The sequence below is a fragment of the Microcaecilia unicolor genome, chromosome 7, assembly GCF_901765095.1.
Source record: "Microcaecilia unicolor chromosome 7, aMicUni1.1, whole genome shotgun sequence".
Lineage (NCBI taxonomy): Eukaryota > Metazoa > Chordata > Amphibia > Gymnophiona > Siphonopidae > Microcaecilia > Microcaecilia unicolor.
In genome coordinates, this window is record NC_044037.1 from 65,570,787 (window position 1) to 65,583,227 (window position 12,441).

At 41.6% G+C, this 12,441-nt stretch overlaps 1 protein-coding gene across 11 annotated transcripts in view; it reads left to right on the forward strand.

The window, feature by feature from the left end:
• Positions 1-12,441, forward strand: part of ZNF185 (zinc finger protein 185 with LIM domain) — a 209,575-nt gene that overhangs the window by 30,574 nt on the left and 166,560 nt on the right. For all 11 annotated transcript variants that reach the window (XM_030209148.1, XM_030209154.1, XM_030209156.1 and 8 more), the window contains exon 2: positions 11,849-11,896. In XM_030209148.1, coding sequence (XP_030065008.1) covers positions 11,881-11,896 — 16 coding nt within the window. In that variant the 5' untranslated portion in view covers positions 11,849-11,880. The remainder of the gene's footprint in view (positions 1-11,848; positions 11,897-12,441) is intronic.

The window sequence follows — 12,441 nt, forward strand, 5'->3', positions numbered from 1 at the left end:
AATAGTTGCCAGACCTCGGGGTAAGGGGAGTTTGAAAGATGTTGAACAGGGAGTGATGCACCCTGTCCTGCTAATTTCCTCCTGATCTACACACTTGTCAAACCGAGATGGCAAGCTATTTTTGGTGGGTGGCACTTGCCACCCCTTGCCACCCCATAGTGACACCTATGAAGTGGGCTTAGAAATAACAGCGATAAAGGCAATAAAAGTTTGGAGGGGCAGTTTTCATTTTTGAAAGTTTTGTGTACTATAGGGCCAGTAGAATAGGACTATGTAATTGTTTTCACAACTTTGATGTTTTTCATGTTCTACAACCTAAAAACAGCAGGTACCTTTAAAGTGGGGTACGTGATTTCAGGGGTAAATTACTTTTTTATTAATAAACATTTCTCATTTTTTAAGATTTTTATTTGGGGCTGAAATTTTGCAGGAGTATGCAGTTAATATCCCCCTATGTTGTGGTATAAATAAGACACATACCTCACTTTTGGTCCTTTTCGCACAGTGGGTCACAATTATTTTAGTTTCTCTGTGCCTCAAAACACCTCCCCTCTCCTTAGCAGCATGGCAATCTTTTGAGTTGTGGCTTAGGATCTGACTGCAGAACTGTCAAGAAATGACACACTGGGAGGCGAGGCTTCTGGTTCCAGAGTTTGCTTTGTTCCAGTTGTGTCTGGAGCAGCAACATGTTCTGCCATGCACGGACTTGCTTGTGTATCTAAGCTTCCTTGTTTCACTTGTCACAGTGTTAGAATGTAGTTGGGCTGGTTTGGTGCGACCTTGCAAAATTGACAGCAAAATCTTGTTTCTAATCACACACACACCCTTAGTACTGGTATCCTATTAAGAAAGTAGGCCTAGGAAACCCAAAATGCTTTTGCTTGAGAGTTGGAAGCAGACTAGATAACAATCATTTGATCAATCTGCAGTACTGTATATGCTTGGTTCTGAACATTAGATTATGATATCTATTATAATAAATGAATTTTTAATAAGTTTGTTTGCAATCCAGGGTTATGGCACCTTCCCTGAATAAATCAGAAACATAGATGTTCATATGAGTGTGTGAAGGGCAAGTTTTACATGCCGCTTGGACACATAAATGTACAGAATACCAGCATTTTTGCGGGTAAGGGAACACTTATGAACCTAAGTGGCAGCAAGGTGATTGAGAGCTAATTTGTAGGGTTTGCATAAGTAGCATATCCCCTGATTCTATATATGACACTCAGAATTGTGTGTGCTCAATTTGCGTGCACAATTTAATTGCTTAATGAACCAATTAGCACCAATAATTGGGCACTAACAATCCAATTATTGGAGCTCATTAGCAATAATTGAAATTTACATGCGCATCTTTATAGTCACTATCCTATAAAGATGTGTGTGTACATTTTTCCATGTGGATCTGATAAGGGGGTGTGTCCATGGGAGGGGCATAAGTGGGACAGGGGCATTCCTGGAATTTGTGCACAGTGTTGAGCCTGATAGGATTAAAGTCCCGAGTTATATATGCTGATGACATTTCAGTTGTTTTTCCTTTACCTTCAGCTGGTGTTACAGATTTTTCAGGAATACAATCATGTCTGTCAATTGTTGAGAACTGGACTTGAACCCATAAATTAAAGCCTAATAAAGATTTTTTTTTTAATTGTGGATAGGTTCATCTGTGAAATCATTAATAAATTCTAACTTTGTCATTGATGACATAAACTTGAGACATCTGTTCAAGTACTGGGAGTATGTTTAATGATTATAAATTATTTTTTAATATTTCAAAAATTAAGACATATCAGAAAATTGTTTGATTCTTCTGTTTTTTTATCTTCTAATGCAACTTCTGATTTTGTCAAGGTTGGATTTCTGTAATATAGCATATTTGGGCCGTTCCACTTCTCTTTTGATGAAATTGCAAAACACTGCAGTTTGTTTGATTTATGCTGTTTCTAGATTCGAGAATGTGACCTCTCTTTATTGTGAACTTCATTGGATGCGGATTGGGGCTCAAATACAGTTTAAATTAGCTATAGTAATTCATAAGGCCTTATATCATGATGTTCCGCAGTGTTTGTTAACACACATTCAACTTGCTCACAGTTCAAGAGCAAGCTTTCTGTGTAAGCTATTCATGCTACAATTTCCGAGTGTTAAAAATGTGAAGCTTTTTAAACAGTTGACATCATCATTAGCCTATCAAGCAAGCACATCTAATTTGGAATGCATGACCTCAAGCTATAAGATCGATTAGTGACAATATGACATTTAGAAAAGCGCTGAAGACTTATCTATTCAAAAAGTTTGTGTTAGATAAATTTTGACTGGTCGTTAGGACTGTATTATGCTCATAACAGTGAAGATGAATTTTTTAAAGTTTATATTGAGGTTATTGTAATTTTGCTAGCTATGCCTAGTGATTGATTGTGATCCACTGTGAACCAAGCATGTAACTGCGGAATGTAAGTATTTCAATGTAATGTTACAAAATAAGTATACAATGAAATAAAGGATGAAAAAGACTCAAATATCACTATTACTGCACTCATTCAAAACACATAGCTTGCAGTACTTATAAATCTATCAAACTGCCACTGGAGTACAAAAACTTAAAGGGGGGGGAAGCCTCAGATCCCTCCCTGCACTTATGTTAAACAGAAAATCTCTTGCGTGGCAGAATCAATGAGGGTAAATTCACTTCATAGGCATTCAAAAAAAACCCTGAAAAATATTTATTAAACCTCCAGTGCTTTCAACTTTTTTGTACTCCAGTGGCAGTATATGTATTTTGCAAAAGTGCAGTAATTTGTGATGTTACAGAATAAGGCCATTCCACACCTAATTTAGACATGTGGATTTACACCAGGTTTCACTTGTTGTAAATCTTTGTGGTGCGGAACCTGTCACCAAACGCTATTCTAATTTGGAATACCCTTTAAAGAATAATGCCTAGAGCTCACTTTTTTTCAGTGCCATATACAGAAGGGGGGAGTTCACATGGGTGGAGCATGGGCTATGCTGCCACTTATGCTTACACCTTACAGAATACTGTAAATTATATGTGCCCTTGCCAAATGTAGGCACCCACAGGTAGGCCAGGTCTATGGCTGATATAAACGCAAGTGCCCAAATTTTAAGTGAAACAATGTTGGGTTAAGCTAGTATTCTAGAAAAGAACCTGGGCACCCAGATGTCATCGTAGAATAGCTTCTCACCATGCAGCATTGGGGTACCTAAAAGAGGTGCCCGTTTATAGAATTGCTGTATGGAGCATGCCCTGGAGTTGCTAAGGGGTCCTTTTACTAAGGTGCGCTGAAAAGTGGCCTGCGCTGGTATAGGCATCCAGCTTTTCCTACTTAAACACACAACTATGGAATGCACTACCAAAAGTAGTAAAAACTACGCTCGACCACCTAAATTTCCGGAAAGCACTAAAAACAGACCTGTTCAGAAAAGCATACCCCACCGACCCAACAAAACAAACCTGGATACCTGCGACATAACATAACCAAAGACCGTAACAAACATATCCTAACTCCTCCTCTCCCTCTCTAAGTTCCCCCAACTGTATTTACCATACATGTACCTCATCCTATTGGAATATCACCTTGTATTTGTTCATACCTTGTATTTGTTCATACCGGAATCGGCTAACACCGTTTACGGTACTATGTAAGCCACATTGAGCCTGCAAAAAGGTAGGAAAATGTGGGATACAAATAAATAAATAGGCGCGTGTTTTGGACGTGCTCAGGTCCATTTTATTCCAGACGCACTGAAAAATGGACCTGTGGCACAATTTTTGGCCGAAAATGGACATGTGGCACAATTAAAACGAGCGCATGTCCATTTTCGGCCTGAGACTATACCGCCACCCATTGACTTGGTGGTAAGGTCTCATGCGCTAACCGGGTGGTAAGTGTCAGCATTCATACACTGCCGATTACCACCGATTAGCGCTACACAGTAGAAAATAGAAAATATTTTCTGCAACTCATTTTGGGCGCACATAAAAATTGGAATTACCACCCGGGGCACGTGGTAGCCGGGTGGTAGTTCCAATTTGATGTACGTTGGACATGCGTAAGTGCCTACGCGCCTTAGTAAAAGGGCCCCTGATTCCATGAGTCTGAGCTAACAGTTATGTCATAAATGGACAACATAAATGGAGTGGAGGAGTGGTCTAGCGGTTAGAGCACCAGTCTTGCAATCCAGAGGTGGCCAGTTCAAATCCCACTTCTACTCCTTGTGATCTTGGGCAAGTCACTTAACCCTCCATTGCCTCAGGTACAAACTTAGATTGTGAGCCCTCCTGGGACAGAGAAATATCCAGTGTACCTGAATGTAACTCACCTTGAGCTACTGCTGAAAAAGGTGTGAGCAAAATCTAAATAAATAAATAAATAACAATTTTACACTAGTTGTGTAGTGCGCCTCCAATAAGGTGCCCTGAGGCCTCAGTTTAGGAATCAATTCTATAATGGAACCTATGCCCTTAGATTGCATTATATAATACTAGTGCAGTCCAGTATTGGTGTAAGTATGAGTGCCTAAATACAGCAGGAACATCATAACCTACAATATTTTTTAAGTTACACATGTAAGTGTGAGCCTTGCCTATGTTCCATCCATACTCTGTCCCTGTGTACACCTGTGTGGGCAAATTTCTTTTTATAGGCAGATGATGTACAAATACAGATCCCATGTCAAGGAGATCATGTGATGGAAGAAGAGGTTAATAGCGCTAAGTACTGCTAAAACTGAGGTATGGGGGGGTTCAGCACAGGGGAACTGCAGAGCCCTCCCCATGCCCCTCCCTCAATTTGGTGGAGGGTGAAAGGGGTAGAGGTGTAGGAAGTGAGAGATTTTAGGGGTGGCACTGGACAGAGGTAGGAGTAGGAGCTCAGTAGTATTGAACATTTGTTTTCAGAAGATGAGGAGGATTAAGAAATTGAGAATTTTCTTGAAGCAAGAGCACTTTAGAGTCATAGTTCAGGATTATGGGGCTCTTTTACAAAGGTGTGCTGAAAAATGGCCAGCGGTAGTGTAGACGCATGTTTTGGGCGCTCGCAGAATCATTTTTCAGTGTACCTGTAAAAAATGCCTTTTAAAAATTTTTGATGAAAATGGACATGCGACAAAATTAAAATTGCCACGTGTCCATTTTGGGTCTGAGATCTTACCACCAGCCATTGACCTAGTGGTAAGGTCTCACGTGGTAACCAGGCGGTAATGGTCTATGCTCGTAGAATGACGATTACTGCCCGATTACCACCCATGTGCCAGAAAATAAAAATATTTTCCCGCGCGCCTAGCAGACACGCGTCAAAAATGAAATCACCGCAAGGGCCATGCGGTAGCCGGGTGGTAACTCAAAATTGACACACATTGGGCATACGTAGGCACCTACGCGGCTTAGTAAAAGGGCCGCTATGTGACATCTGCATTACGTTATTGCAGTAGCCTTTATGGTACTCTGGCAAACTGACCCAGTGCTTATGGTTTGTACAGAACATGGCTGCTAGAGCGAACTTTGGATAGGGGGAGTGAGAAAGTGCTAGACTATAGTTGCAGGTTTTGCATTATAGAATAAAGCCTGGATTCTATATATGGTGCCAAGATTTGCATGATCAAATTTGAGCGTGCACCCAGAAATCAATTCAGTAATGAGGTGTTAACTATCAATAATTGGGTGAAAACAACCAATTATTGAAGTTTAGCCTTTGTAAAATTTAGAATTTAAATTCTGGACTAATGACAATTATGGCTTGGAAATGCTCAGTAATAATTGATATGATAACTGAGTAAGCCTCTGAGGTCCAACTTATAGTTAAGCTGGTATTTTCAGATCTGTTGATGAGAGGATTGTTATCACTCCTCTGACTTTTTGAAATATAAGTGCTGTTAATTTGGGGGCCCTTTAATTAAACCGCATATGTGCCTATGCGTGCCCAACGTGTGCCAATTCAGAACTACCACCCGGCTTCTGCGTGGCCTGGGTGGTAATTTTATTTCTTATGCACTCCAGAAAATTTCCGGAATACAGCGTTAACCGGGCAGTAATAGGCATTGTACGCACGCTGACAATTACCACCTGGTTAACGCGTGAGACCTTACCACTAAGTCAATGGGTGGTGGTAAGGTCTCAGGCCCAAAATGGGCGCGTGCCAATTTTCATTTTGCCACACATCCATTTTCGGCCAAAAAAATAAATCCTTTTTTGCAGGTGCATAGAAAAATGAACCTGTGCGAGTCCAACACATGCATCTACACCAGCACAGGCCACATTTCGATGCACCTTAGTCAAAGGACCCCTTGATGTTTATAGAATAAAGCCATAAATTCCTTATGCACAAATTAGCAAATTAGCACCAGTTAGTGCTTGAGATTGCCAATTATTGGTATTTATTGCCAATTAGTTAATTATGTTACATCATAACTGGCCCTATTCTATAACTATGCACCCAATTGCATATCTACCTTTGTGTGATATTTATAGATTTTGAGGGATAATGTGCCATGACTAATATGGAATCTGGGATGTCAGCTTTGAAGAAGAGACTACCATTGTCCCTTTTTTTTCTAATATGCAAATCCAGTCTAGAACTGCAATCATGCTCATCATTCTCAAGGCCATAAATCTGGCATCCAAAACAACCTTATTGTTTCATTTATATCTAGCCTACTGTTTGTCATTATAGTAATATTAAACCATGTATAATGCAGTATAAATGAAATAGGCATGCCAGGGCACAGTTGGACAGTCTGACTCAAGGATGACATAATTATAGAAAAACAAACAATGGTAAATATTACCAGACCCCATAACCAACAACAGGTTTACACCTAGTCAGAATCTATCATGCTCCCTCTTTTGGGAAAAAAGAACAAACAACTAAATACTGTGATTATTGGGAGGAGCACAGTATGATGTCTTCATGGTAAATAATGAGGCCAATGAAGTAACTTGCACATTTTTCACAAGTAGGGCCTCTGATGGGGTAAACCTCAAAATATGCAAAATTGGTTTTCACACATTTTGCCATGTGAACCTACTCTTCTGAAAAAATGTTTCCAGATTTCCAGTCTCTTGCTGCTGAAACATTTCATGCATAGTAGACTGCGTGTGAAGGTTTACATAAATTCATCAATAATGAGCTGATGTGATGCAATTTTCATGCAAAGTATCTCATTAACTATGATTTTTTTCTAAACTGGGATGCAAAAACTTGTTTGCAGGCTGGTTTTGCAAAAATAACAACCACATCAACAAATTATAGTTGTTTATTTATTTATTATTTTGTTTCGTATGCAGTTTTTTTATGTGCTCATTTATAGAAAAACAGTCTCAATGAGTAGGATGATCAAATATATAAAATGCCCTCCTCATAGTACTATTTACTATAATAACCAAACATTGGTAGACATTCTTACCACCATCTACTGGCAACTGAGTTTTTCATCACTAACATTAATAAACATAATGCTGGTTTGTTATAAGGTCACAGATGCATAGCACCCTGGATGGCAGTGTAACCATGGAATCATACTGTGGCCCTGATTTTAGAAGCCCTATTCGTGATTTACACATATAAACACCGTTCTTACATATGTAAATGGAAAACACATGGAAAAGTCCATTTTCAATCAGTGTTTACATATGTAAAGCCATACCGCATGCTTGTGGGAAGGGGGCATGTTGTAGGTGGGGAAAGAGTCAAAACACAAGGAGTGGGAACTGGATCAGGCTCTTCAAAAACAGACTTAGGTCACCAAACAAAATTATAGATGTTTATTCAATCTGACTCGACACGGTACCATGTTTTGGCACATGCGTCCCTGCCTCAGGAGTCTATACAAATAAAACAAATATGTGTAAAGATAAATACATAGATAACTAATCATAACATGATACATAATGGTAAAAACAAGCATATAATCATAAAAAGGATATAAAACATGAAGGAAGTGTAGTATCAAAGATACAATCAAATTGCAGATATGATAGGTAAAGTGCAAATAAAAATGGATACATAAATAATCATAAAATAATACATAATGATAAAAACAAGCATAATGTTATCAATATCAAAGTATTAAAAAGTATTAAAAAAACCTAACGCAGAGATATGCTCAAATTACAGTTTTGATAAGTGAAATACAAATGAAAATAGATGGCTAATAAACAAATGACCAAACCTTGATACATATATTGATATTTACATTTGTCCTAGGTGACATGTCTTGTGAAATGGGCTTAAGCTGGTCTGAAATCAGAGGATAAAAAGTGAGACCTATCTTTTGTCAAATGGAGTGAAATGTGAGAGTAATGTAAAGTGTAAATGTGATAGAACAAATGGAAGTAGAGAAACATTGTAAAGGTACTGAAATTGTAAAAATGCTAATAAAGAGACAATTTTACAATTTCAGCACCCTTAGTTGGTACTTATGCATGCAAGTGCACTATACACTATTCTGTAAGGAAGCATGCATGTGCTATGGCGTGTAACTGCAAGGTGGCATACATATGGGTGGAGCAAGGGTGGGCCACAAGCATGGTGCCAACTTATAAGTGTAACTTATTGAGAAAGAGCTAGTGTAACATAAGGTCATAAGACCTAAGGACTTTGTTCCTGACCCAGGGCCAGATGCACTAAACTTAACGAGCCAGCAATGTGGTTTTTAAACCAGTTCTAGTCAGTCTAGCGAGCAAGTAATAAAACAAGACATGCACAAAAGGGTTCTCCGAGCCATTTTCCTGTCACGGTAGCAGCTAACGAAAACGGAATGCAAATGATCTACAGATTATTATAATGAGCTAATTAGTATTATAATGCGCATGCAAGGCAGATGCACAGCCGTTTTCCGACCCCATGCACTGTGGAAAACCTAACGGGAGGTCTGCACCTCTCGTTGGGGCTGCGCGGGACCCATGCAGAGGAGGACGCCCATCGCAAAAATCGGAAGGAAAAAAAACGTCCAAGTGCTTGTCAAGGACATTCTTTCAAGTGCCTAACGCTTGGACGTCCTTCACTCAAAAAAAAAAAAAAAAGGACGTCCCTGATGAGCACTTGGACGTTTTTCCCTTCAGATTTTGTGATGGGCGTCCTTCTCTTGGATGTGTTTTTCTTACGTACCCGAAATGACCACCGCCGAGAATCAGGAATCAGAACGTGCGAGGACGCCCAACTCAAAACTATTTGGACATCTCTTTCGATTATGCCCCTCCAGGTCTCTCTCAGCCAATCACAGCGCGTTTAGCTGACACCAGTGACAGCTAAACACGGTGTGATTGGCTGAGAGAGACCTGGAGGGGCATAATCGAAAGGGACGTCCAAATAGTTTTGATTTGGACATCCTTGCACGTCCCGATCTCTGATTCTCTCTGGCGTGGTCATTTCGGGCAAGTAAGAAAAACACGTCCAAGAGAAGGATGCCCATCACAAAATCTGAAGAAAAAAACATCCAAGTGCTCATCAGGGATGTCCTTTTTTTTTTTGAGTGAAGGATGTGTATGAAGTCATCTTTAGCATGCGCAGAGCAGCCAGCATAACGCGTGGCTGCTCTGCGCATGCTCAGCTGGCCGACTGGCTTCCCCTCCTTAGGAAGGAAATCGCGTGCAAATGAGCTAACAGCGAGCAGCTTATTTGCATGCAATTTCCTTCATGCATGCCCGTTTTTTACCGATTCGCTAAGGGAAGGGCTCTTTCCGTGGAGTTAGTGCATCTGGCTCCCAGTTTCTTTCTCCTGCCACCACTCCATGTACCAGTGCCATCTTCAGACTTGTGTGATGCAACTGTCAAGGGACCTGGTGAGGTTGTATCTTTTGCACCTGCTTGAAAAAGCAGTGGTCTTGATCACGCATTGGAGGAACCCTCTCTAAAGCTAAAGAGACTAATTCCTACAAACGTTTGCATTTTTTGCTAGCACTGGCAGATAATAGCAATTATGATGATCAATATTTTTATTAGATTTTTTTATATATATACTAGTAAAAAAGGCCCGTTTCGTACAGAAATGAAACGGGCGCTAGCAAAGTTTTCCTCGGAGTGTGTATGTTTGAGAGAGTGAGTGTGTGAGAGAGAGTGAATGTGCGCGCGTGTTTGTCTGTGTGACAGAGGGAGAGGGAGAGTGAGACTGGGTGCGAGTGTGTGTGTGAGAATGAGAGTATGTGGCAGGGTCTCCCCCCCCCTTCGGTCTGTCTCCCAGTTGCAGGGGGGATTCCCCCCTCCCTCCCAGTTCCAGGGGGGTTCCCCCTGTCCCTTTTTCCCAGTTGCAGGGTCCCCCCTCCCAGTTGCAGGGTCTGTCTGTGTCCCCTCTCCTTTTGTCCTCAATTTAAAAATGACAATGTGAAGCAGCAGCTCCTAGGTTTGCTTGTTTGTGAGTGTATAGCAATGACGGCTGCGTGGGGGAGTTGAAACAGAGATTAACCAATGGGCTTCCTTCCTTAACCTACACTTACTTGGGTCACTTCCACTCCTGTGTATTAAACGTCCTAAAGCATGTCATAGGTTTGCTTCTTTTGTTTTCAGTGAATGGGATGACGGCTGCGCTGGAGTCGTAGCCAGTGCTGTTTCCTCCCCCCCCCCCCCCCCCGCTTCCGAGTCGCCAGTGGTCCTCGACCCCGAGCCCTCACCCGCCTCCTCCACATTGGACACTCGCCGCAGCCATTTGCTCACCGTGTTGCCGCCCTCCCTCTTCGTCCCGTGTGAGAGTGTGAACCTGGCCTCTCTCCTGCTTTCGGCTACTGATTGGCTCCTTGAATGTGCTCCGCCCTCAACGTCATTACGTTTGACACGAGGGCGGGGCCCACATCTGCTGCTACAGAGCTTCGAACAAACGAACTGGCTTCATTGACGTCAGTGGTCAATGGAACGTTGAGAGTGCTTTTTATGTCCAGATGGGGCGTGGCCTAGGGCGCAGATGGGCGTGGCTGAGTGCGGGAGTCCGAATAGCCTAGGTCAGGAGCCACAGTTGGAGAGAGGTGAGCTTCAGAACGTCTGAGGGGGATTCAGAATGTCTGAGGGGGATTTTATTTATATAGATTTTTTGTTACATTTGTACCCTGTGCTTTGCCACTCATGGCAGGCTCAATGCAGCTTACATGGGGCAATGGAGGGTTAAGTGACTTCCCTAGAGTCACAAGGAGCTGCCTGTGCTGGGAATTGAACTCAGTTCCTCAGGACCAAAGTCCACCACTAGGCCACTCCTCCACCTGAATGTGGTATAATAAAAGGGAAATGGAACTTGATATACTGTCTTTCTGTGGTTTTTGCAACTACATTCAAAGCAGTTTACATAGTATATCCACCTACTTATTTGTAACTGGGGCAATGGAGGGTCAAGTAATTTGCCCAGAGTCATAAGGAGCTGTTGTGGGAATCAAACCTGCTGCACTAACCACTAGGCCACTTGAGCTGTTTGCATTATGTATTCAGGTACTTTCTCTGTCCCTAGTGGGCTCACAATTTAAATTTTGTATTTGGGGCAATAAAGGGTTAGGTGACTAGCCCAGGGTCACAAGGAGCTGCAGTGGGAATGGAACCCAGTTCTCCAGGTTCTCAGCCCACTGCACTAACCATTAGGCTACTCATTTTTACTGATGTGGAAACCTGTTCATTGAAAACTCTGTAGTGGAATAGCAACTCATTTCATGTAGGTCACTAAACAGAGTGGAATGCTGGAAGAAAAGAGGTGACATCTTTTAACATCTTCCATCACTCATTTCAAGATATAGCAAAAATTTTGTTGGATGTATTGATACTAAAATGAGTTTCTACCCACACAGAATCACTCTCCTACCTCTTTGTTTAGCATATAAACTCTAATTCTGTGTTTTGTTTCCACGTTTCAGGTGTACCTGTTGCAAGTTTTAATCAAAGCAAGATGTATGCAAAGAAAGGTAAGGAGCATAGACAACTGCAACAACACAACAAAAAGTGGGAATAACCAAGGGAGCACTACCGATTTTCAAAAAGTTTAGGAATTTCAAGGAAAGGGAAAGAGGATGGGATTCACCTTTCTGTACTTACAATCAAAGTGGTCTACATATTATATACAGGTACTTATTTTTACCCGGGGCAATTGAGGGTTAAGTGATTTGCCCAGAGTCAAAAGGAGCTGTAGTGGGAATTGAACCTGGTTCTCAGGCCATTGTACTAACTATTAGATGCAGATGAGTAGCCAGGTTGAGAGCACGGGGGGGGGGGGGGGGGGGGGGGAGGAGCGGAGAGCGGACTGCTGACAGCACTGGCGCATATTTTAAACACGATAGGTCGCGTGAAAAATAGGTGACGGCGCTGTCAGAAGTCTGTTTGGGGGAGCAGCCGCTCCCCTGGTGACCCACCTATCTACACCTCTGATTTGACTACTCCTTCACTATCCAGAGGCAATATTTCCTCTATGGAGTGGCCTGATGTGTGCAAATTTGTTTTTCGTGTGAGCAAC